Source organism: Palaemon carinicauda, chromosome 27, assembly GCF_036898095.1.
Source record: "Palaemon carinicauda isolate YSFRI2023 chromosome 27, ASM3689809v2, whole genome shotgun sequence".
NCBI lineage: Eukaryota > Metazoa > Arthropoda > Malacostraca > Decapoda > Palaemonidae > Palaemon > Palaemon carinicauda.
This window is the reverse complement of record NC_090751.1, coordinates 74,388,572-74,416,275: the sequence shown is the minus strand read 5'-3', so window position 1 is coordinate 74,416,275 and position 27,704 is coordinate 74,388,572. Positions and strand designations below refer to the sequence as shown.

At 41.0% G+C, this 27,704-nt stretch overlaps 1 protein-coding gene across 1 annotated transcript in view; it reads left to right on the top strand.

Moving 5' to 3' along the window:
- Positions 1 to 27,704, top strand: part of Sap-r (Saposin-related) — a 1,093,325-nt gene that overhangs the window by 1,042,847 nt on the left and 22,774 nt on the right. Inside the window, exons 17-18 of the mRNA XM_068351162.1 lie at positions 24,039 to 24,199; positions 24,309 to 24,500. Coding sequence (XP_068207263.1) covers positions 24,039 to 24,199; positions 24,309 to 24,500 — 353 coding nt within the window. The remainder of the gene's footprint in view (positions 1 to 24,038; positions 24,200 to 24,308; positions 24,501 to 27,704) is intronic.

Sequence of the window (27,704 nt, the reverse complement as noted above, 5' to 3'; positions counted from 1 at the left end):
TATATATATATATATATATATATACATACACATATTTACACAGTGGAACCTTTACATACGATTGCCTTTACATACGATTGTTCCAATATACGATGTAAAATTCAATCTAATTCTTGTCTCGACACCCGACATCATGCTCCAACATCTGACGTAGACCACACTGGGTCGTAGTTTCTTGTTTACGCCGGTAGACGGCAGCACGTCAGAGGGACGCCAGTGAGCGTCGCGTCGCGATGGTCAGTTCTCTGTTCTCATGCGCATCGTGTGGTTGTACCCTGTTCGGTCTGTTATTAACAGTGCTTATTATCTTCCTTTTTTCACGTGTCATTTTTTATTTAACGTTTAATCATGGGTCCTAAGAAGCTTAGTTTCGGTACAGGTATTAGTAGTGGTGAGTAAAGGAAGAAGGCAATGCTTTCATTAGAATTGAAGCAAGAAATTATAGAAAAACATGAGCGCGGTCTGCGTATGAGTGATCGGACTTATCAATATGGCTGGAATATGTCTACGATCTCGACGATCATCAAGCAGAAGGTAGCCATTAAAGCAGTCAAACCATCGAAGGGGATCACCATTATTTCAAAACAACACAGCCCTACCCTAGAAGAGATCGAACACCTTTTGTTAATATGGATAAAGGACAAAGAGATTGTTGGTAATACCATCACTGAAACGATCATTTGCAAGAAGGCCAGCGCTATCTATGTGATTTCAAGGCAGCAGGCTCTAGGGGTGACATGGGGGAGAGTTCAACCGATCCTATGACGGAGGAATTCAAGGCGTCTTGCGGGTGGTTCGAGAAATTTAAGGGGAGTGGTTTTCAGTACGGATCTATATGAATTTACAGAAGAGGAGATATTGGCTATGTATCTACGATCACCGTGGAAAGTACATAAAGTACCTGGAACATCAATGATTATCCTTACTTTCTAGGATGCTGATGTACCTTTCTACATGGACATAGAAAATTAAAGGATTAGAGTTTGACCTTTTAAGCAGAGGCCACTGCAATGTTTTAACTGCTTTAAATTTGGGCAGCCTTCCAAAGTTTGCAAGAATGATAAAATTTGTAAAACTTGCTCCATTCTTTACCATGGAGAATGTACACTTGAGGCAAGGTGATTGAACTGCAATTCTAATCACAAATCTAATGATAGGAGCTGCCAGTTTTATAAGTTAGAAGAAGCTTCCCTCAGTAAGTCAATTATTGAATATGTAAGCGTACGGCATGCCAAGAGATTATTAAATAAATCTACTACCTATGCAAAGACATTAAAATTATGGGAAAAAGTTCCTCGGGAATCATCTAACCCACCTACTACTGTAGGTAGTTCTCGAAAAAGAAATTCACCATCTCCTGATAAAGTGCTGCATAAGATAGAAATATCTCCTAAAGATTTACCATTGTGTATCAACAAAAAGACATTGCCCACCACTACCATAACAACGGATAAACCTAACCTCTCCTAGGTCATGCCCTTGCCTGATTTAATGGAGATTCCACTTGAAACCAGGTTATCAGGTTCACCTGTAGTGGGGAAGGTACAAGAACCTGGTAGCTCACAACCTATTAATTGGAAAAGAGAGAAACCTCTATCTCTCTCACCCCCTTCCATAAGAAATATTAGAGTTATGACATCAAATAAATATGATGTTTTGTCTGTTTATGTTTTTTATCAACTAGAAGACAATTTAAATAAGTCAGAAATTCAAGTTGAGGTCCACCATCCCCCTCAACAATGAAATCAAAAGGACATAAAGAAAATAACAAACACATACCCAATTTATGAAGACCCTCTCTAATAAAACCACTGGGAATTAGTGTTAGATCAAAAATTGCTAATGGGAAGACTTCATCCAAAAGTTCTTCCAAAAAATAAAGCATAGTTTTTCCACCCTTTTGCAATAGAATTCTCAGGGTTTAAGGGCCAAATATGGAGAACTTAAGCTCTTAATTCACTAGCATTCCCTCATAATTGTATGTCTACAGGTGAGCAAGCTTGATGCTAATACCCCTTGTCCTCACGAATATATTAGCTATAGGACACCATATGATCACCGAGTAGGGAGCCACGGCGGAAGTCTCATATACGTTCGTCCAGATTGTCCTCTAATATCCTTGTCTATCCATACACCTCTGCAGGCAGTGGTTGTACAGATTGATAAAGGAAGAAAATATACAATTTGCTCTCTGTACTTGCCTCCAAATGATAACATATCGTATGATGATTTAGTAGACGTGATTCAACATGTCCCTCAACCTTTTCTTTTACTTGGAGATTTGAATAGTATACATCCTTTATTGGGTGATGTTTTAGCAAACAATGGGGCCAATATTATATCATCAATTATGGAAAAAGAGGATGTTGGACTCCTTAATACAGGAGAGCCACACACTTCCCTGTTCAGACAGGTAACTTGTCATGCATTCACCTTTCAATTGCAAGCTCTAACTGCCTTCTTGATTTCGATTGGAGGACATTAGATGATTAACATACTAGTGATCATGTACCAATCATTATAAACAGCAACAATGGTCTACCTTTACAGAGATCGCCATGATAGAATCGTGACAAGGCGTACTGGGTTAAATTTTGTGAACTAAGTGAAATCAAGGGGAGTGCAGAAAAGTTTGAAAGTATTGATGATGCCATAGACCTACTGAATGGAACTCTCCTTACAGCAGGAGTCAATTCGATTCCCAAAACCACAGCATTATTCAAACAACCACCAGTCCTGTGGTTGTCTTGAGAATCAGCTGTCTTGCAGAGAACCATCAGAAAATCTCTTGACTAGATTGCGTAGATGCCGTACTGATGAAAATTTGATAACATACAAAAAGTGTAGAGCACAGTTCCGTCGGGCCATGAAAGAAGCTAGCCGCCAATCTTGGGTATCTTTTGTTTCCTCAGTCAACATTAGAACACCACCATCTTCTGTATGGAGGAAAATAAAAGATTGCCAGCAAATTTACCCCAAACCCACCACCAATATTGAAAGTGAATGGTCAGTATGTGACTGAAGCAAATGATGTTAGCAATGCCCTTGCTGATAATTTTTCAAATGTATCATGCAAGTGTGTAGCAGCTCCTGGTCACCAGTATAGTTGCATTAAAGAAAAGAAAATTTTAAATTTTGCAACAGGAAGGGAAGAGTCATATAATTCTCCTTCTACTGAAAGAGAATTTGATAACGCACTTCCTACTTGTAACGATACAGCCCCTGGACCCGACTGAATTCCAAATGCAATGATTAAACATGTACCTTTTAATACAAAGTTATTTATTTTAAGCATTATTAATAGAATATGGCATGATCATAGTTCTCCAAGTGTTTGGGAACTAGCCATTATTTAAGCCTTTTTAAACCCAGTAAGGACAAGTTTTTAGCGGCAAACTATCGACCTATTGCATTGAGATCTTGTTTATGTAAAATCATAGAGAAGATGGTCAAGTCATGGAGAAGATGGTCAATGCCACACTGATGTGGTACCTTGAAAAGAAGGGTATTTTATCACCTATTCAGTGTGGATTCAGAAAAATTCACTCAACTGATGTGTTGATACGACTTGAGTCCTTTATTTGTGAACCCTTTGCTTCCAAACAGCACCATGTGACAGTCTTTTTTAACCTTGAAAAGGCATATGATACTACATAGAGATGTGGTATACTTGAAACCGTTCATGAATTGGGATTAAGAGGAAAGCTACCACTATTTATTCAGACATGTCTTTCACATAGAGATTTCAAGTAAGAGTGGGGGAAACTTCTAGAGATTTCAAGTAAGAGTGGGGGAAACTCCATCAGAGAGTAAATGTCAGGAAGAATGAGTTCCTCAGGTAGTGTTCTGAATGTAACCCAGTTTGCATTAGTAATTAATGGGATATCCTCAGTCATTCCCCAGGATGTTCTCTCAACATTATTTGTGGATGATCTCTCCAAATCATTTACTGGAGCTAGAATGGCAATGGTTGAGAGAAAACTGCAACTTTCAATTGACAAAATTATCCAGTGGGGCTATATGAATGGATTTAAGTTCTTTACAAGTAAATCTACTATTGTCCATTTATGTCGTATAGGGGAGTACATCCAGACCCGGATATATACATTAAAGGTCAACGGATCCCATTTGTGAGTGAAGCTAAATTTTTAGGTTTGATATTTGATTGTAGGCTTACATGAGTTTCTCACTTAAAAATGTTAAAAGCTAAATGTCTTGAGGCTCAGAATCTTGTAAAAGTATGGTCCCGTACATCATTGGAGGCAGACCGCAATACTATTTCAAAATTATACAAGGCCTTATTTTTTCAGAACTTAGTTATGGATGCGAACTATACTCTTCAGCCACTCCAAGCTGATTAAAGATCGTAGATTCAATACATCATGCTGGTATTAGATTGTCCACAAGAGCGTTTAGTACTTCGACTATCCCAAGTCTCCTTGTTAATGCTGGAGAATTACCTCTAGACCTTTACCGAAAGTCTTCTATTGTTCGGTATTGGTTTAGGTTGCAAAGACCGCAAGCCTTTTAAGACACTCGGCATACTTTGAATTGCACCCCAAATCTTCTCAACCTTAAGGCTTTCGGGTAAAGCAATTATTAAACCGTCTTGTTATAATAAGATGTAAGGTGCTGCCATTGAAGGTATCATCAACGCCTCCATGGAAATTACCAGAGGTATCTTTTTTTAAATATTTTATTGGAGTTAAGAAGAAAACGATTGACTTAGAATCTAGGTCTCTCTTTATGGAACATGTTGCAGAACATAGTAGATCGATTTTATATATACTGATGGCTTCAAAACTGATGCTGGCGTTGGATTTGGAGTACATAGTAAGGGTTTTAATTGCAGCGGTGCACTTCCTCTAACAACTTCCATATTTACTGCCAAACTGTATGGCATACTAACTGCTACTGAGAAAATAGCGTTGAAGAAGGAGGGTAATTTTACCATTTTTAGTGATGCAAGGAGTGTCCTTCAAGCTTTAAGTTTTTAAATCTAGTAACCCTTTTGTTTTAAAGATTTTAGAATGGCTTTTTATTATTGAACGGAGAAGTTTAATGGTTGGATTTTGTTGGGCTCCAGCACATGTGGGTGTCAGGGAATGAGAAGGCAGATTTACTGGCGAAGAATGCTGGATCCGAGTTGCTACCAAGAAGGTATCCCATTCCCTTTAATGATTTCCTACCTAACATCAAGAAATTATTTTTTAATAATTGGCAACAGCACTGGGATAGTCTAGATGGCAATAAAATGAGAGAAGTAACAAATGTCGTATCTCCTTGGAGGTGTAACATGATGCCCCGAAAGTGGGAGACTACTCTTTGTCATCTCTGCATTGGTCACAGTCGGTTGACACACGAGTTTCTGCTGAAGGGCCAACACCAACCGTATTGTGACGACTGTTTGGTACCTTTAACAGTGAGGCGTTTGTTGACCGAATGCCTCATTTATAATAACTTAAGAAATAGATATCTGTTTGAGGCTCGAGGTGATGATGGCAGGTTCATCCTTCCCAAGATTCTTTGCCATGATGTGTCCTACTCTGCGAGTGGCATTTTTAGATTTATTTCAGAAGCTGGTCTTCTGAAAACTACATAACTTTTATAATGACATCTTAACTTTTATGGTTTTAATTGAATATTCTTTTATTTTTTATATAGAATGAATGATATCGGCATCAATGACCTTAAATGTCAGAATGCCAGAAAACTTTAAATCCATCAATCCATACAGAAAAACGTGTTCTATTGTTCATGAAGGAAACAAAAGATACCCAAGATTGGCATCTAGCTTCTTTCATGGTACGACGGAACTGTGCTCTGCATTTCTTGTAAAGAAATAAATTCTCCTCAGTACGCCGTTTGCGCAATCGAGTTATGGACCTTCATGTTGGTCTGTGCAGGGCAGTTAGTTCTAAAGACCACCAGGGGCTGGTCATCGTTCGAATAACCCTGTTGTTTGGGAATTGAATTTACTCCAGCTGTATGAAGAGTTCCATTCTGTACATTTATTGCATCATCAACACTTGCAAACTGTTCTGCAATCCCCTCTTTCATTTAGCTCATGAAATTTAACCCAGCCTTGTCAAGATTCCATCGTGGCGATCTTCGTAAAGGGGGACCATTTTTGGTGTTTATGATGATTGGTGCATGATCACTATTATGCCAATCATTTAATGTCCTCCAATCAAAATTGAGAAGGCAGTCAGAGTTTCCAATTGAAAGGTCAGTGCAATGCAGAGTACCTGTCTGAACATGAAACTGTGTGAGCTCTCCTGTGTTAAAGAGTCCGACATCCTCATTTTCTATAATTGATGATATATTCCCCCAGGTGTCTACCATTCAAATATCCAAGTATAAGTAAAGGTTGAGGGAGTTGTTAAATCACCTTTAATAAACTATCATATGAGATGTCATTTGGAGACAAGTAAAGAGAATAAATGGTGTATTTTCTTCCTATATCAATCTGTACAACCTTTGCCTGCAGAGGTGTACGTATAAACAAAGATATTTGGGGAACATCTCGACGAACGTGTATAATACTTCCGCCATAGCCCCTTACTCATTGATCATATGGTGTCCTGTAGCTTATATATTCGCGAGGACAATGAGTATTATGGTCAAGTTTGCTCTACTCTAGACATAAATATGGGGGAGTGCTCTTGAATGAGGAACTTAAGTTCTTCATATTTGGCCCTTAAACTCTGACAAATCCATTGCAAAATGGAGTGAAAAAAAAAATTGGTTTATGTTTGGAAGACACCTGGGATGAAGCCTTCCCATTAATTTTTTATCTAACAATATTTCCCGGTAGTTTTATTAGAGAGGGTCTTGATAGATTGGGTTTTGCATTTGTGTTTATATTATTTGTCCTTTTGCTCTAATTGTTGAGGGGGATGGTGTATCTCAACTTTAATTTCTGATTTATTTAAACTCTCTTCTAGTTGATCAGAAATATCATCAGACAAAATATATTTATTTGACATCATAACTCTGTTGTTTTTAATGGAAGGGGGCAAGAGAGATGGAGGTCTCTCTCTTTGGATTAATAGGTGGTGACCTACCAGGTTTTTCACCTTTCCCAGTACAGGTGGATCTGGTAGCTTAGTATCAAAAGGAACCTCCATCAAATCAGGCAAGGACATGAACTGAGAGAGGTTATTACTATTGTTGGTGATGGGGACGAAGATTGTACAGAGGTGGGCAAGGCCCTAGTTTTGATAAACTGTGGCAAAGCCTCAGAAACCAATATGGTTGCCTCATCATGCAACATTATTATTAAATTATGTATTTATTTTCATGGAACTATTGGCAGTACTAGGTGGGTTTGATGTCTCCTGTTGTATATTTTCTCTTGATATGCAATGCCTTTGCATAGTTGTTTGGTTTATTCAGTAGTCTTTTGGGATGTCCCACACTTATGTGTTCTTCACTTGATTTGTTGAGGAGAGCTTCTTCCAGCTTATGAAGCTCGTATCTCCTATCAGTAGATTTATGGTTTGAATTGCAAACTTTACAAGGGTGCCCAAATTTGAAACAATTGAAACATAGTGGCTTCTTTTTGAAAGGTTGAACTTTAATTCTTTCATTTTCTATAACAATGTGGAAAGGCACTTCGGCATCCTGGAAAGGAAGGATAATCATTGACGTCCCAGGAACCTTATGAACCTTATGGACACATGGCCCGTATTTTCTCTTCAGTAAATTCTTACAGGTCTTTATTGAAGACTACTCCCCTTCCGTAACTAAAATTGAGGTAGGGTTTGACATCTAATATCATCACTACTTGTCTTAAGGTTAGACAGTATTACCGATTGCGTGAATGGTTTGGCACAGATGAGGAAGCTATTTTTTCCAAAGGGAGACATCACCTGGTGCAATGGTTCCTACCTTTTTCTGAATTAGCAAATTTTAAAATAATTCCCAGTACTCCCTTTAGGCTCTGCAACAAGCCACATTAATGGTTTTGGCTTTCTCTTGGAAGGCATAGTTAAATCAACATAATTTTCAAACCAGTCAGCGGGTCTGTATACATCCAAATCGTTTGCTATCTTATCACTAATGACATTCAAGTTATTAGTTATAATATTATTGATGTTACTTATTACCTTGAATGCTTCATGATTATTATAACATTTCCGTGAATGCCATTTTTCATTTTCAAGTTTCATTCTTATTTCTTTTATCACCATAGCATTTAAATTCTTTATATAGCTTATAATCAATATCTGTTGGAATTTGGGTGACATGAAGGAAACAAAGTTTTCCTGTGTTCCCCGACTTAATTGGTTTTGAAACATTAGTAGATGGGTTCTTTTTTGTTCCCAGGTCGTCAACAGAATTTTCCTTAAGTAAATCAGTAGAGGTCGTCAACAGGGTCTGGTTTTCGCCATCTGATCCAGGGGTACGGGAAGCATCAAGTTTACTCATTAATTTTTTTTGGGGGAAGGAAGGGGTAATAATAATAATGAAAAAACAATGAAAAAAACTAAGTGTAAGAGAAAGAAATAATAAAACTGTCAAATCTCAAAGAAGACCCTTTCATGTAATTAATTTCCCTACCAGTGACACCTGCAAGAGCTGCTTCCCTAATTTCCACTCCCTACCCTAGCACAAAGGGGTGGTACCACTGATTAAAGGGGGTCAAATGTATGCCAAACCTTCTTGATGGGACTGAGAGCATTACAAGAATACAATCATCCCTGCCTTAATCATAGTGGCAGGCAAACCGGACAGAATGCTGTGAGTCCTATCTCCATGAAACCGGCCGAACCCTGGAATCCAAAGGCCAAGTTTTTTGTTTGAGAATAGTCCTGCATGCCAGTGTTGAAATACTGACACTCCTAGGTGTCCAAATATTACCGGGTAGCTGACAAGACTACCACGGCTCTCACAATTGATTTTGAAAAAAATTTCAATCCCGGATATGATGTCCTCTAAAAGAAAATCTGGACAGTGAAATGTTTAAGAGAATTTTGACAGCGAGGTTGGAGACATTAGATAAATATGAAATAGAATGAAATTATTATAAGTAATAGGAATAGGATGAGAGAAATTTAGAGTGAAACTAAGAAAATAAAATCCCCAGTTTGAGAGCCCTCATGCCCATCACCAAGCTTCTGCATGGGAATGATAGGCCGTGTTGAAGCTCAGTGACTTCATCAAGGCATTCTTTCGTTAAGAGGGCAATTGAAGAGACAGACCTAATGTGATTCTCCAAATTGAAGTTACTTTTATACAGAGATGAAGAAGCATTATCAATGCTGAGATCCAGGTGTTGAGGAGCCACTGTTCTCGACCTACTTACTATCATATTTGAGTTTTTTTTAGGATTCAACTTCATGCCCCATAATTTGCACCTTTCACTAATTTTAGCTTGTCTATTAAGGGATTCGGCAACCTCAGATCTATATTCACGAAATGTAATTAATGCTAAAAAAGCAGAATCATCTGCATATGCACCGAGCTTGTTTTCTAGGCCAAACTACGTCATGTGTATATAGTATGAAAAGTAATGGGCCAAGAACAGTACCCTAAGGCACACCAGATATCACATTCCTATACTCACTATGGTGTGGTGCTCATTAACAAAAGCTTGGCGATCTATTACTTGAAGATTCATTGTCATCAGACGTTGCTAGTCCACTGCAGGATAAAGGCTTCTTTCCACACAAGTCTGTTTATGGTCTTTCAATGCAAGTCTATACCTGCAAGTTTCCAAAGCTTGTCAATCCATCATCTTCTCTTCATTCCCTAACTTCGTTTGAAATCCCTGGGGACCCATTCTGTTATTTTTCTGGGTCATCTATTATCTGCCTTCCTCATTTTGTGTTCTGCCAATGTCCATTTCTTTTTCTTACATGTAGAAAATTCTCTTCTTTAGTTTGCTCTTGTATCCATGTCACTCTTATTCTGTCTCTTGGTGTTATTCCTATCATTATTGTTTCCATAGCTCCTTGATTTTTAAGGGTGCTGGCCAGCTAATGCTGTTTTTTAAGGACAGGTCTTTGACATTCATACCACTTAATAAGGTGACTTAGGACATCTCCAAACTGCAATGGATTTTTTGCCTCTGACCTTCGGGTTTGCGACGCCAGGGCAATTCATTCTTAAAATTCTATCTCCTCCCTTTATACTTAATATATTTAGACCTGGGATTACTATCCTATATAGACCTGATGTAGACCTCCAATAAAATAGAGTTTATTTCTAAAAGTAATTTTTTTGCTAGATATGAATTTTTTCATTATGGTAAAAAAATAAATGCTATTTTTCAAGGAGAAAAGTAGGGAAAAAAATTAAACAAAAATTGGAAAAAGTGCTCTATTTTACATAGACAATATCAATAAATCATGATTATTATGAATTTTATGTTCTTTTTGGGATATTGATAAACCAAAACAAAGTTATTTATCATAATTTAATCATAAATGAAAATCCATTTGCTCAATATCTTGCTTCTTTAGGCAAGATGGTCACTCCTTTATCATCTCTCCTTCACTAACTACACTAATATCACTGATATTTCCCACATCTTAACTCTTATTAGAGCAAATTTTCTTCTTCCTTGTGTTAGCGAGATGTTGAAATTGTCTTTTCCTCTTTGGCATGGTGAAATTCTTACCGAAACCAAGAAAAACCAACGTAAAAGCGAGCGAATGTCAGAGGTCAAACTCAAGTATGTGCACTTTCTGAGGTTTGTGCTAGCACTGAAGGGTGTAATTATAAACTTTTTGTTATTCATGGAATCTATACAGATGCCATTGCTCACAATTTGTTTTATATTAAAATGAATTATTATAAAATTTTACGATAACAGAAGAAATACCTGTACTGCATTTTCTTGTAGGGATCAATGTTTTTGGCTTATTGAGTTAATTTTTACTAATTACCATTTAACTCTGAATGTAAAAGGAATGTTCACAAAATATTTTGTATACGCATTCTCCATTGCCCTACAAAGCTAAGTGAATTTTTTCAGGATTTTGCTTTTGCGTCCTATACCCCCATATATTGGCAAACCAGCCGGGCCCCTTAAGTAGCTTACGTTCTAAAACTTTACTAAGGCTCCAAGTTTCTGATGCATAACTTACTACTGGTAGGACCTTTTGGTTATATACTATCCTTTTAGAGAAAGTGGCATTTTAGTTTTCATTATCTAATTTTATATACCAGAAGTTCTCCATCCTATGCTTATTCGTTTAATTTCGGTCTCATATCATGGGGAAATACTTACTACCTGTGCTAAGTTTGTAAATTCATTGGCAATCTCTAAAAATTTGTCCATAACCTTATTTGTTATCTCTTCATTTTCATTGAACATCATCTTAGATTTACTCATTCATTTTTACATCTTACATTTTTGCTTTATTCAAAACTTCTGTTATGTTTTGCAATTCGTCCAGTGATTTACTAAATAGAACTATGTCATCTGCAAACTAAACTTAAGGTATTCCCCATTGTTAATTCCTATATTTTCCCAATCTAAATTTTTAGAAATTTCTACCAGGCACACAGTGAATAATTTAGTAGAGATTGGTCTCCCTGTCAAACTCCTTTTTTAATTAGAATTTTCTCACTATTGATATGTAGTTTTAGGATTGCTGTACTGCCCCTATAGATAGCTTCAAGTGTTCTAACACACACACACACACACACACACACATATATATATATATATATATATATATATATATATATATATATATATATATATATATATATATATATATATATATATATACACTATTTATAATATGCACAAGAGTGGCTATGGTGTAAGAATTGCTCATAGAATTATTAATGAAATCTCTACTGGAGAAAAGATGATGATGCATATACCAATCAAATAGAAAGGTAGATCTGTTATAACAGCAGATGAAGAAAGGCAACATTGCATGGAACACTTTAGCATAGTCATGCATAGGAAATATGAAGGGAATAATCAGATTGATATACCTGGAGCTGAGGAAGACCTCGATGTGCCCATAAATGAATTCAGTGTTTTGAAGTCAAAGCTATTCTAGAAAAACTAAGGACATGGAAACTTCTAGATATGATGGAATAACTGCTGAGACGATACTGGCTGAAAATTAAGTGACTCCCAGAATACTTACAAGATTTTTTGTAGAATGTGGCGTGAAGAGGCAAAACCTGATGAATGGGAGCTAGGAGTGTTGGTGAAAATGGCAAAAAGAGGTGATCTGACTGATTGAAATGATTACAGAGGCATCACACTTGTCATAGAAAATATTTATTATGCTTATTCTAAAGAGAATAGAGAGAAAGATTGATGAAAAGCTAAGAGATGAACTAGCAGGATTTAGAAAAGGTAGAAGTTTAAAGACATGAGGTACAGCAATGTTTGAATATAAAAATCCACTTTTGATGGCATTCGTGGACTATGAAAAAGCCTTTGATAGTGTGCACCAGCCAATTTTGAGGACATTACTGTGTTATTATGGAGTTCTTCTTAAATATGTAAATTTGATAAAGTCTGCTCATGAGCATAGCAAGTGTAAAGTTAATGTTAGTGGAGTCCTATCAAATGAATTTTCAATGAGCCTTGGACTACTACAAGGGAATGTTTTCACCTATGGTTTTTATCCTCCTCATGGATTTTGTAATACACAAATTTTACTTTTATTCAATTTCACTATATTTAAATTAGAAATGTGCAAACTATGCATTTGTATGCAAATATTTGTAAGCTTCATAAATTTTATTTATTCCGATACGAATACTTCTCACGTCCCAATAGTAGTACTCTCTACACGTCTCTACCCACCAGAAATTTTCCCTCAACAGGCCATCACCGCCCCCCATCCCCCAAACGCCTTCACACCTGCGAGACCTTGACCTCCCTTTGTTTCCCCAGCATGCCCCAAGGGTAAGCTTGGGCTAGCCCTCCATGTCAACAACAACCATTTCTCTCTATGGTCGCTGTACTGACAACACGTTGCGCTTACTATCGTCAGAGTTTTCCTTGTAACCTTGTGTTATCGTGTGGGGATCTCGTGATCCTCAATCTCTACTATGGATCCTGTGCGTGTGCATTGTCGTTGCCTATGAGTTAGTTGTGTACCTTGTGTCGGGTCCGTGTATGCTCTTGTAACTCAAAGGATGATTGTAAGTAGGTCAAGGACGGTGGTTCCTCAACATCCAGATCACAGTATTGATAATGTTTCTTTAAATTTGTATGACTCTCTTAAAATTTAGGTGTGATTCTTGACAGCAAATTTACTTTTGAGAAACACATTAGGTCTGTGTCTTCTTCAGTTGCACAAAAAATTGGCTTATTGAGAAAGTCCTTAAGATTTTCGGTGATAAATCTATTCTGAAGAAGTGTTTTAATTCTTTCATTCTACCTTGTTTTGAGTATTGTTCTCCTGTCTGGTGTTCAGCTGCTGATTCTCATCTTAATTTGTTGGGCAGAAACTTACGGTCTATTAAATTTCTTATTCCTGATCTAGATATTAATCTTTGGCACCGTTGTTCAATTAGTTCATTATGCATGTTGCATAAGATTTTTCATAACTCTGACCATCCTTTACATTCAGATCTCCCTGGACAATTCTATCCTGTTCATAATACTAGGCAGGCAGTTAATTCTAATAGCCAGCCCTTCTCCATCATGAGGCTCAATACTACACAGTATTCTAGAAGTTTTATTCCAGCTGTTACCAAGTTGTGGAATGATCTTCCTAATTGGGTAGTGGAATCAGTAGAACTTCAAAAGTTCAAATTTGGAGCAAATGTTTTTATGTTGACCAGGCTGACATGAGTCTTTTTATAGTTTATATATGACATATCTGTTTTTTATGTTGTTAATAGTTTATATAGGACATATCTGTTTTTGACGTTGTTAATAGTTTATATAGGACATATCTGTTTTGATGCTGTTACTGGTTTTAGAATGATATATTGTTAATTTATTCTCATCATTTATTTATTTCCTTATTTCCTTTCCTCACTGGGCTATTTTTCCCAGTTGGAGCCCTTGGGCTTATAGCATCTTGCTTTTCCAACTAGGGTTGTAGCTTGGCTAGTAATAATAATAATAACAACACGTGTGGTGAGTGTGAGGGCTAGAGTGATGCCCATTTGGCCAAGATGTCCACTAAAAAGAAGAAAAGGCCAAGAGGGACAGGTCACCCTCGAGGAAGGGCAGTGGTTTACGCCCCTCCTCCTGCTGTTCTTCCGTGCCTAGCGTTGCATGGCCCTCTCTGTCCCCTGTGTTATCCATGGTAGCAAAGGATATGAAGATGGAGCAGAGAGAAACTCTTAACGTATCGCCCTCTGAGGTCAAGGGTCATTCCCCTCCAAGAACAGATAGTTGAACTATCCTCTTGACTTTCCCGTCCACGGAGAAGGTTGTGGGCACGATAAAAGCCGTTATATTCAACTGCGAGCAGTTGCTCCAAAGTTGCACGGCTCGCCCAGCATATAAAACTTATCCCCGCTCGGAGGCCCGGTAACCACGTGGCCAAATCCGCCATTCCGCCGATGGAAAGGCAAGGATATTTGGACCCATCGCCAATCCTCCAGGCTGTTATTCGCTACCATGGACCAGGTCCTCTGTCCCTCTGCGGATGGAGGAGCCGCTTTCCGGTCTTGGAACGGCATCGACATCTCCCACTTAGCGGTGCTCAGCAGCCGATCTGACCCTGTGAGATCAAGGGGCCTTCTCAGGAACACCCAGGACCCCTTTCAGCTCCCCACTAAGGGATCCGTTCTCGGGTTGGGGAGCCCATAAGCCGGCCCTCCAAGCCCCTTCGGAAGACCTTGTCCCTCTGGAAGGCACTGTATTTCCTACCCTGGGCGCCGAGCGCCGGGGAAGAACTGAGGACCACTCAGAGAGCCGCCTCCCTTTGAAGACCTGTCCTTATAACTCTGGGTCTTCGGACCCAGCTCCAGTGTTGAAGAGGAGCCGAAGAGAAGGGGAGCGGCACAGGTCACCCTCAGAAGGGAGACCGGAACACAGGGATGTACAATCCTCAAACCCATGGCAGAGTGCTTCAAATGGGTTCTATGTGGCTGGTGAGGGTTTCTCAGACTTGGGCTCCCAGGATCACCAAGAGGAGGAGGTGTCTTGCAGAGGGTACTGAATTTAATCCGGAGGCATAATGACCTGCCCGAACCTCCTCCGATGCAGGTCCGTCCCCCCAATACCGGCCTGGAACACCAGTTTGGAGCCCCAAGGGAGGCACGACCTTCCCTTGTCCTCCCACTATCACCGGACATCGGGCAGCGATTCCGGAGGATCGCCACCACCAATGCGAAACAAAAAGGCCTGAACAAGCCCCACGGTGTTTCAAAGCTGCTACTCTTCCTGGAGGTAAAGCACAGGTGCTTCTACACTCCAGAAGGAACCTCTCAGGGACATCAGCCTGCAGAGAGGAACTTGGCTGCCATGGCCCCCCTCCACGGAGGATAGGCTCTCAGGAGGGACCGTGGGCTTCACGGTTCAGGAGGCACAGGCCATGGAAGCGACCGCATGAGCCGCAGGGGACGCGGCTTCGTGGTTGGACCACGGTCCTAGTGTCATTCGCCTTGAACGACGTCAGAAACAACCAGGCCAGGGAGCAGTTTCTAGAGTTAGCAGTCTCTGGGTCACGGGTGGTAGCCTTCTTAGTGAGGCAGTTGTATACCGCGGCGTCAAACTGAGTCCTACGGAAGGCAGGACATGGTTCTGTATAGGTTGCCTAGGCAACTCCCAGACAGGGAACTAAGGGCATTGAGGGATGCCTCTATTGCCAGAGAGCTCTCTTCCCAGAGGACATGGTGGAAAGGGCCCTAGAGAAGTGAAGGAAGGAAAGACATGATACAATGCTCCTCAGTGACCCCTCATCTTCGTCATGTGCTTGAGCGCACCAGCTGTACCGCCCCCGTGAGCACAATAAGCCAAGGACCCTGCCAAGTGGGCGGCCTCATGCCATAAACCCGTCCTCGTCATGGTGGGCTCCCCCGTCGCAGCCCCAGGTAATGGAGGGGTACGTGGCGACCAGTTCTTCAAGAGGAAGTAGGGGGCGAGGCCCCTCTCCCCGGCGCTCTACAGGGGTAGGGTGATGCCTCAATGCAAGGTGGAGAAATTGGGCAAAGGAAAGGGGCAGACCAGTGGATGGCTCAAGTATTGAGGGACGGCTATCGTATCCCCTTCAAGGGCCCCAAACCTCCGTTGGTTTCGGGACTTGAGGTCTCCCTCCTACACCCCAAGGAAGAAACACAGCAGAGAGCCTTAGAGGGGGAGGTTCAGGACCTCCTCTCCAAAAATACCATCCACGCGGTACCCCCTGAACAGTCAGGCTTCTTCAGCTGCCTATTCCTGGTGGAGAAGTCCTCAGGTGGGTGGCAACCAATTATAGATATCTTGGCCCTGAACCGTTTCGTCGCCAAGACCATGTTCAAAATGGAAACCGCCAGAACGGTCCTAGCAACCATCAAGGAAGGGTACTTTATGCTATCCCTGGACCTCAAGGATGCATATTTTCAAATCCCAGTACACCCGTCCAGCAGGAAGTTCCTCGAGCTCAAGTGGGGAGAAGTAGTCTTCCAGTTCAGCACTCTCTGATTAGGTGAGTCGACCGCCCCTCAGATCTATATGAGAGAGTTTTTCCCTGGTCTCTAAGTGGGCCCACAAGAGAGGAATAAGACTGTTGAGATACCTTGACGACTGGTTGCATCACATTCACTCCCACACACATGAGGACTCACCCAGCTGAACCCTCTGATTAATTAGTTTCCCGAACATCCTGGCTGACTTAATCCCTTCTTCCTACAAATCCCTGCTACATGCCCATCCACCCCACATTCAGTACACTTATCATGCTGCTCCTGGCACATCTTTGCATAATGACCATCCTTACCACAATTGCCGCAAATCACATTTGTACAATTACTCCTACGTCCAATTGCTCTATGCCCAGTCGTACCACACCGATAACATTTTACCACTTTCTCTTTCTTACACTCGCTAATACGATGCCCTGTCTCTCCACACCCAAAACATGCTCCTAATGCCCACATACACTCGTTCTTTTTATGTCCTACCTTCCCACACCTATAACACCTCTCTTCACGGATACCACTACCTAACCTACCTTGCTGCGCACTAACACTTCTCTCTCTCCAAACTTGATTTCCGTCTAAACCCTTCATTTCTCGGCATGGGTATTCCTACATTACTCACCCTAACACTTCTATCTACTACACTATCAGCTACCCTCATTGGCCCTCTCATAACAACATCTCTAAAACTACCAAATTCTGGCACACTTTCCTTCACTCCAGTTCTTACACTCGCAGATTCACTTTCTTTCATGCACCTATCCAACTCGTAATCCTTCACTATCTAAAATATCATCCCAAGTCAATCTCTCTAGTCCTCATTTTCTCCTCCCGTTTCAAATTAATAACCTCAAACACATTCTCTGGTACTGTACCCAAAAACTTCTTTATTAGTTCCTTATTTCCATTTATTTGTTCGTCTCCATACTTCTTTCTAGCTAAAGTTTCTAACCGACATACCTACATCGAGATTGATTCACCCACATTCATTCGTGCTTCATCAAAATCATTTTTACGCTTATACCTAACATTACCTTTCATACGTTTTACCTGCTCAATTATTTTCTTTACACTTTCATACTCAACATCTACTGTACACTCATTATCACCCCATACATCGTCAACAAATATCCTGACATATATTCTCCCAACTCCCTAGCCCAAACTCTCTTACTATCCCCATACTTAGCCTGACAAAACCTTTCATATTCCCTGAAGAAGTCATATACATCCCTACTGCTATGTTCATTAAACCTTTCACACCTAGGTACCTCTCTCATAAACACTGTACAGTATTACAAACTTCCTCTACTTCATTTTCACGACTATCTTCACTGCTTACTCCCTTCTTGTTGCCTTCTTCCTCATTTGAATACAATGAATCTAATTCTACACCCAAATTCCTATCTTTAACAATTCCCTTCTTAACCTTTTTCTTACTTACCAACTTCGCCCATTCATGATTATCGTCACTCGCACCCTGACCTTTCTTCTTTTCTTTCTTTACATTATTTTTACCTTTCTTCTCATTCTTCCTATCATCCTTCAGTCCATCCTTGCTATGTCTAATCCCTTTACCTTCAATATCACTACCTTCCCCATTATCACTTACCCTATCCTGATCTTCCACCATCAACCCGTTACCCGAAGCAGAAGCCACTCCTCCGACTGCACCTTTCCTGATCTTCCACCATCAACCCGTTACCCGAAGCAGAAGCCACCACTCCGACTGCACCTTCACCCATGACAGTTTTCATCATCCCCATTACTTGCCCCATCATAGCTTCCATTTGTTTTTCCATTCGTTCCTCAATTTCTGTCATCCTCATCTCAACACCCTCTTCCACTCGCTCTACAGTTCCCTGAAGTTCCCTTAGTTTCCTTTGCATCTCCTCATTCTCACAACGCAACCTTGCATTCTCCAACAGCTACCTCTCCTCTCACTCATTAGACAACTGCAATTCCTCCTTTAAAACCTGTAACTGTTCTTCATTTCGTCCATTTCGATCGCTCTTACGTCTAATTTCTAAACCTATTTTACGCTTGTCCAACAGTCCAGTTTTCAATCCCACCTCGACAGTCCCTGTTCGGGCGCCAAAATAATGTGGCGGGATGTAAACAAAAACAAACCCCCACACCCTTGATCAATCTGACAGACAAATTGTCTAACAACACAAACGTTCCCCTTACTTTTACGTCAACTGGACTATTGTACAAAGGGAACAGTAAAACAAAACATAGCCTTAAAACTATATTGCTTACAATTTAAACACAACCAAAAAAAATCACACATCACTAAACATAGACAACACTAAAACAGACAAAAATAACAACAGACTTTTATATATGTATATATGGTATAACGGTGCATGTGGGTACACAGAACTCACCAATAATCGGAAAAAATATCCTTTTAATATACCCAACACCGACAGTCCACACACAGTACCAAAAACACTTAAGACTAAAATGAATCACTTAACACTAAAACACCAATCATATTCTATAACCCAGCAAAAAATAAAACTTAATGCCAAAACAAGAGAAAACTCTTAATACTGTATAAGTTTGTGTGGCCACCGTCGTCCACACACTGGCAACAGTCCTTGTGGCCGACTGCCACTGGCCAACAACATCGTACAGCCAATTTGACCGTCTAATCACTTAAGCGGTGGTCATCATCATCCTCGTGTCATCATCATTATCATAAAGGAAAAAGTCTATTTTACAGCCGGGTGTTCAACGCTCGAAATTTTATATATATACATATATATCCACAGTCTAATCTTACGTTCATTGTACGGTCCGGGTCATCATCAGCAAGGTATTCATATCTATACGGATAGCAAGCAACACCTTCAAGGCCAAAATTAAACTCCAAAGCTGTCTAAAGGAGGAATTACGGCCTGCAATAAAAAGAAAAAACGCTTACGAATACTCCTAGCTAACTAAACTATCGCACTATAATCAAAGATAAATAATAAACTTTCTATCATTGATGATCGCACCCAACAAAGGTAAATGAAAACACGGTACTTGCGCCAATACAAAAAATCACTTCCAAGCCGCTGGTCGATGAACAAAATATAATATCGAGCATTCAGGACACAACCGACTCCTGCTAAAGTCAAATAGAAATTGCATTCGCCCAAGACATTCATCACCGCCCTAACCTAGCTAAAAAATGTAAAAAAACAACCTCAATTATACCAACAGTCTTTCCCACTACAAACAATCATTACGCTAACTACCAATCGTTCGGTGGCGCGTACCGCGGAGACACATACACAAACACACGCATACCTGCACTCTCTTTCTCTCTCTCTCTCTCTCTCTCTCTCTCTCTCTCTCTCTCTCTCTCTCTCTCTCTCATAGAAATTGCATTCGCCCAAGACATTCATCACCGCCCTAACCTACCTAAAAAATGTAAACAAATAACCTCAATTAAACCAACAGTCTTTCCCACTACAAACAATCATTTCGCTAACTACCCCTCGTTCGGTGGCGCGCACCGCGGACACACACACAAACACACGTATACCTGCTCTCTCTCTCTCTCTCTCTCTCTCTCTCTCTCTCTCTCTCTCTCTCTCTCTCTCTCTCTCTCTCTCTCTCTCTCTCTCTCTCTCCAGCCTCAGGTAATCGGGGGGTACGTGGCGACCAGTTCTTCAAGAGGAAGTAGGGGGCGAGGCCCCTCTTCCCGGCACTCTACAGGGGTAGGGTGCTGCCTCAATGCAAGGTGGAGAAATTGGGCAAAGGAAGGGGCGGACCAGTGGATGGCTCAAGTATTGAGGGACGGCTATCGTATCCCCTTCAAGGGCCCCAAATCTCCGTTGGTTTCGGGACTTGAGGTCTCCCCCCTACACCCCAAGGAAGAAACACAGCAGGGAGCCTTAGAGGGGAGGTTCAGGACCTTCTCTCCAAAAGGGCCATCCAGGCGGTACCTCCCGAACAGTCAGGCTTCTTCAGCCGCCTATTCCTGGTAGAGAAGTCCTCAGGTGGGTGGCAACCAATTATAGACCTCTTGGCCCTCAACCGTTTCATCGCCAAGACCACGTTCAAAATGGAAACCGCCAGGACGGTCGTAGCAACCATCAGGGAAGGGTACCTTATGCTATCCCTGGACCTCAAGGATGCATATTTTCAAATCCCAGTACACCCGTCCAGCAGGAAGTTCCTCAAGCTCAAGTGGGGAGAAGTAGTCTTCCAGTTCAGCACACACTGATTAGGTGAGTCGACCGCCCCTCAGGTCTATACGAGTCTTTTTCCCTGGTCTCCAAGTGGGCCCACAAGAGAGGGATAAGACTATTGAGATACCTTGATGACTGGTTGCTCCTCTCGGAGTCTAGGGAGTAGTTGTCAGAGCAAGGGATAAATAAGTGGCCTTCTGTGCGTAAGTCTCGAACCCCTCCCCAACCATGAGGACAGTGTACCTGGGAATGGAAATTTGCTCCGTGCAAGTAAAGGCCTTCCTGGCAAAGGAGAGGATCAACAACTTGGAAAACATGGCGAAGCCTTTCACCAGTGGGAATCCGGCATTGCTGAAGGAATGGCAGAGACTGGTAGGCCACCTGGTGCCTCTGGAAAAACTTGTGCCCAAGGAAAGACTGATGTTACGCCCTGCCCAATGGGACCTGAAAGAGATTCGGGCCCTAGCAAGATAGTAACCGTTGCCAAAGAGTCCCCCGTCCCAGCCAACCAGGGAGGCCCTCCAGTGGCGGCTGGACCCAATGACCGACCGAGCAGGAGTCTCACTGCTGTATCCTCTTCTGGAACTACTACTGTTTACGAACGCATCTAGGAAGGGATGGGGAGCCCACCTTCTGGCCAGGTTGGCCGAGGGCCGTTGGTCCTTGGAAGAGAAGACCCGCCACATAAACGAACTCGAGTTGCTGGTGGTTCAAAAACCTCTCTACTTCCTGGGGGACTCGTTAGTGGGAAGAAGGGTGGCCCTGATAAACGATAATGCCACCATCATCGCATATGGAAAGAAACAGGGCGGCCTACGATCCCGTCGGATCCACAACCTGGCAGTAGACATCCTATCCTGGGCCTAGGACAATGCCATCTCCCTGACGGCCAGGTACATTCTGGGGAAACGAAACGTGGTTGTGGATGGCCTTAGCAGAAAGGGACAAGTTCTGCCGGGGAATGGTCCTTTCACCCGGAGGTACCAAGGGCGGTGACAGAAAGGTGGGGATCGCCGTGCCTGGACCTCTTCGCGACTCATCTGAACGCAAAACTGCCGGTCTTTGCTCTTGCCGGACCCAGCAGCAGCTCTGGAAGACGCGTTCCAACATCCATAGGACGGACTCGATGCGTGCACCTTTTCCCCATTCACCCTCCTTCGACAGACCCTGAACAGGCTTCGGGGACCAAAGCAGGCAAAGTTGACTCTAATAGCTCTGTGGTGGCCGGAAAATAGTGGTTCACGGACCTGAGATCCTTGGCAACAGAGCCTATGTGGCCCCTGCCTCTAAGACAAGACCTGCTAAGGCAACCTCACTTCCAGAAGTTCCACGAAGGACTCCAAAGCCTCTCCCTTCACTCGGGGAGATTATCCAGCGTTTACTAAGAAAGGAAGGGTACTCCCAAGAGAGCAGCCAGCCAGATGACCTTAAATCTGAGGCAATCCTCGAGGGCAATTTACCAGACGAGATGGCCAACCTTCGGTAAATGGTGCAACAAAGAAATCATACAGCCCCTCAAAGCTTCAATCCCAGTCACTGTGGAGTTCCTAGTACATCTTCGTCTCGACCGCGGCTTGTCAGTCCCAGCAGTAAAGGAATTTCGTGCGGCCCTGGGACAGGTCTTCTCTCCTCAAGGGCTTGAACCTAAGCTCCTCCAAGCACCTCTCGATGCTGGTAAAAGGATTAGAGCAGTCTCCCCCCTCCCGGACCCTCTCAGCCCCCTCGTGGGACATTATCAAAGTCCTCGACTCCTTGAAGAAGCCGCCTTTTAAGCCCCCGAGACAAATTATGGACAGGAAACTTACCGTAAAGACTGTGTTCCTTCTCGCCCTGGCCTCGGCCAAAAGAGTAGGCAAACTCCACGGGCTGTCTGGGGAAGGAGTTGTGCTTCAGGTTTGTCCCCTCCTTCGTGGCAAAAACACAGAGCCCAACGGTAGATGACCCCTTCTTCAAGGAGTTCTCTATCCCTGCCAATCCCCGGACAAATGACCCGGAAGATCTAATATGCCGGGTGAGGGCGGAGAGGAAATATCTCTCTAGCACCGAGAGGAAATATCTCTCTAGCACCGCCTCCCTCCGTCCGGCTGTCAAGGGATTGTTTGTGACAACAGGTAGAGTGAAGAAGGCGGTATCGAAGAATATGATCTCCTTCTGGCTCCGGTAGCTGATCCGAAGGGGGTACCTGACAAAGGGCTAAGTCTCCCCCAGGTCCGATAAGTCTCACAACATCTGGGGCATCGGCACCTCGTTGGCCTCTGAGAACATGGCAGTCGGACAGGTGCCGAGGCCATGGGTATGGTCGAGACAGTCAACGTTTACGGCCTACCATCTTCAGGACTGCTCCCTCAAGTCCCAGGAGAGGTTCTAGCTCGGTTCCGTCTTAGTTGCCCAGCAGAGGAGCTAAGGTTAGCTACAAGTGATAGACCGGATTAGGTAACGAGGGATAGAGAGTCTCAGGCCCTATCCCCTATTCCACAAGATTATGATGCTCCTTGGGTGAGTTACCTTATCATACCTTCATTAACCCCTCGGTTTTCTATTTACTTTTCCCATACAAGCCTTACAACCCCCCTTCACCTGCAGACCCCTAACCTCTCTTTAGGGTCTATTTTCCAGCCTCCTAATTCTGAGGCGGCTACTATTCTGACGTGGGAAGTATTCTATCGGAACAAATGACAATTTCTAAGTAAATTGAATTTTTCCCAACATACTTACCACGTCCCAAGAGGGTAACTGGCCCCCCATCCTTCCTCTCTATAGACCCTTTTATCATACGTCACTTTTCCTGAAACCAGAGGAGAATGGTTGTTGTTGACATGGAAGGCTAACCTAAGCTTACCCTAGGGGCATGCTGGGGAAACAAAGGGAGGTCAAGGTCTTGCGGGTGTGAAGAGGTTTGAGGGATCGGGGCCGGGAGATGGCCTGTGGGGAGGTAAACTCTCTGTTGGGTAGAGACGTGTAGAGAGTACTCCTGCTATTGGGACGTGGTAAGTGTATTAAGAAAAATACAATTTACTTAGAAATTGTCATTTTCATAAAGCAGGCCTGACTATAGTAACACCTGGTTTCTTGCTTATAAATCAAGTACCTTATATAATAAATGCCTACATGTGATATTAATCTTTCTGATGTTCATACTTGAGTAATAAGACATTTTAAGAGTTAAATATTGTATGTAGGAAATGTTTGCTAGCTTGCTAAATTGTTAAAAGCATATGAACTTTACATTTTTTAATTGAAGTTTTTTGTATATAAAATTGTTTTTAATTTCCCTCAAAGGTTTTAGAGCTGTGGTAGATCAACATTTAGACAAATGTCAGATCTGCAAAGGTGTGGTCAGCTATGTTGATGCAAGGTTGAAGGAAGGGGATGTTACAGTTGAAATTGATACCATTTTGGAAGAAGCCTGTGATGTGTTTCCAAAGGTTGTGGATGATGGGGTAAGTCAGACAGTTACTCAGATTTTTCAATGTAATGTATTTTAATCAGTTGATATTTATATAAAAAAATTACATGCTGTTACTGAAAGATATTTCTTTTTGCTTGCAGTGCCGAAGTCTTGTTGAAGTTTATGGGCCTTATTTGGTGAACCTCTTGGCTGAACTTGGTGATCCAGAGCAGGTATGCCAGGCTGTGAAATTCTGCAGTTTTGGAGATATTGTACAACTTTTGGGAGGGGAGAAATGTACATGGGGATCATCTTACTGGTGCCAGTCTCAACTTCATGCTTCTGCTTGTAAGGTGAGTAATTATTGTAGCATGGTCATACATCGCAAAATGAGTGTGTGATAGTTTTTAAGTTCTCAATATTTTAATGTTATATCCATGTATTGAAATACAACAGCACCCCGGTTTACAAGTTTAATTTGTTCTGGGAGCAAGCTCGTAACCTAAAATGTTCATATCCTATAACAATTTTACTCATAAGAAATAAAGGAAATTCACTTCATGCATTCCACATGTTCATAAATACACTCATATTTAAAGGATTTGTAATTGTATTTACTCTTGAAATTATAACCGCTGATTTTAGAAATGAATAGAAATTAATGATTCACAGTAAACTATAAAAGTAGACATTAACTTTACAGAGGGTTGTGGCTGATGTGAGAGAGATAAGAGAGGAATAGGAGGATGAGGGGGTTACTGCTTAAATGGAGAATCTCCCTCCATGAGAACTTATGGTAGAATGTCGGGAATTTCTCTCTTGAGCGATGTTCACCATCAACAACTGAATCAATTTATGCATCCTGGACAATTAGCTGTCTTTTTTATACTCTTATATTCCACTTTCACAAGGAACTTACCTAGAGATAATTGCTTGTGCCTTTTCTTTAAAATGGTATGAAAAGGAGACATTACATAGGTACACGGTCTGAACACTGCGTGAGTGGCATAGGGCCACCACGTGCCTTAATTATGCACATTGTGTGCTAGTCTTGTTAGCACTTGTCCACAAAAAAGTGCCCTTGAGGAGTGACATCTTTAGCTCGCATACTGATGCAATACTCATAACCCAGTTTGAATGCATATGGTCGAATCCTGATGTGCTCATAATATATTCAAAGTTACTCGTAACCCGAGGTACTACTGTACTATGTACTACTACTGGCTGGGAGTGTGCAAGAGCCCATGCCTGGCCATGAGGGCCAGACAATCTACAACAACAACAACAACAGGGGTTTTTGTAGGATACATTTTCTATTTAGCTTTATAGCTTGTGAAAAGTTTGAAAGCCTGGGAGAAGAATATTGCCATTATCCACATAGTCTGGGAAATTATAAGTGAAGTTGAAGCTAACTGTTATCTCCACCAGGATTTCTACTTATACTAAATTGACCCAGTGTCTTTGCATTACTGTGGATGTTTGAATTTGACTTCATAATTAGTTTTTTCAGTCTTAATAGATGGTCATAAAGAAATTCATACTGTATTTATGGGATATATTCAAACTAAAAACAGATCCTGTCAGTAGAAGAGGAGAAAGGCTAAAGCGTAGATTACAAGGTCGAAGAAGAAAAATGTTAAGAGAAATTAAATGGAATTTTCAACCCCTATTGGAAAAAGTTGAATTTGTTATCATAGATAAGTAGCTAAGTAAAATAGACAATTTTTGACAAGGTCTCAGTATATTAGAGATGAAATCTTTTGAATGAGGAGAATTATTACCTATTGAAAGATGTTATGGTAGAGAGTGGTAAAAAAAATAATACTTGAATGTGTCAAAAGGAAAATAGTTCAAAACCATCAAGAATTACTGATGATTGAAAAGAGGTGAGGGCTGACCATTGATGGATTGACCATAATATATGAAAACCAAATATGGCATAGAACCAGAAGAGTGGAAAAAGGTATATTTTAATTTTAGGCAAATGATGAAAGGATGTACTGCAGTGTGAAAATCAGGGAAGCACAAATGCAGAAGGATTAAGAAAAGTTGTAATTCTAGAGGTCAGCAACAGGCAGCCTCTATAATGAGGTAACTACTGTAAAATTCTCAAGAAAAAAATGAGATGTGTATTGCCAATAAGGGATCAAGGAACTCATTTATTGAGTTGAGGTTACTGTATCTTGAGTGTAGATTCATGGGCTGTCATGGGGATATATTTTGAGATATATGTTGGTGACCATCAAGTATTGCATCTGAACCCTTTGGTTTTTATCATAGTATACCATTAATGGAGGAAACTACACAGGAGTGGGGAATTAATCCCTTGGGAGCAGTAATTTCAGATGATCAATTACTAACAGCAGAACCAGATTAAGTGTTTAGGCATGTTTGAAATATTGAACATTGATATGGAAAGGGAAAGTTTAAGTCATTGTAAGAAAAACAACCTTTTTGGTGACTGGAAATGAAGCTAAAGAGAAAGAAGTCAGGAAATATTTATATTTGGGTGCTGTGAGAAAGGAATTCATGGCAAACTCAATACTGTTTATCGAATGTAACAGACTGGGTCCATATGTGATATTCATGTTTGCAAAATATACATGGAGTAATACATTTCTGGTTCCCAAAGTAAGTAAGATCAGTTGAGGGAGGGAGGTTGATCAGAACGTATGTGAAGGGCATGTTTTAATAATTGTTAGAAATGGTTTGTCACTTATAGAGGCCACTGGTCTGTGAATTTAGTTGCAACAAAAATTTAATTTTATTGATAAAATATATTTCTAAACTCCCCTGATTGTTCATATTGCTTCCTCTCCAGAAGCTCGGCTAATTGACGTTTCTCCAATATTTTTTTTTCTAATTCCCATTTTCTTTTCTTTCATTAGATACTTGCCCATAGTAAAGTAATGAAACAGACTAGCAGTTAATGGCTAATGGCAAGGATCACCAGGGGTTCTTAGTTATTCAGTTTTGAAGACTAAGGTATTCCCTATTCCTTGACATTAAAAGTCAATGATAAGGAGGGTAGGCATGTAAATGAACACCAGTTAAGTATAGAAATTAAAAAATTCTTTTAAAATTTTTTTTATTTATATGAGCATCCCCTGATGTTCCTATTGCTGACCCCCACACACTGATGGAGGTGGAATCCCAGCGTGGAAAGATAGATTAAAAATAAAATTGAAATGTATAAAATTATTAAAACTCTAAGTTAATGGAAACATCTCAAAATACAGCTTGAAATAGGGGACTCCTAATTTTATGCCCAACAGTATTTGAAATATAAAAAAAAAAAAAAATCTATAAGTTGATTGAACTCAAATAATTTAAAAGGCTACATTGCCAGAAGCCACTATCAGACCTAAGGCCCAGCAAGCTTTACAAAAAAGTCAAAATTCTTGAAGATAATGTGGACCAAACGCCAACATAGTATGCTGTTGAACTACCCCTAAATTTTTTTCCAAAGAAACATTTCTGCAAAAATTAAGAGATGTAGGTTGACTCATAATATCTGGAATCTTAATCATCAAGGCTTTTCAAAGATTTAGATGCAA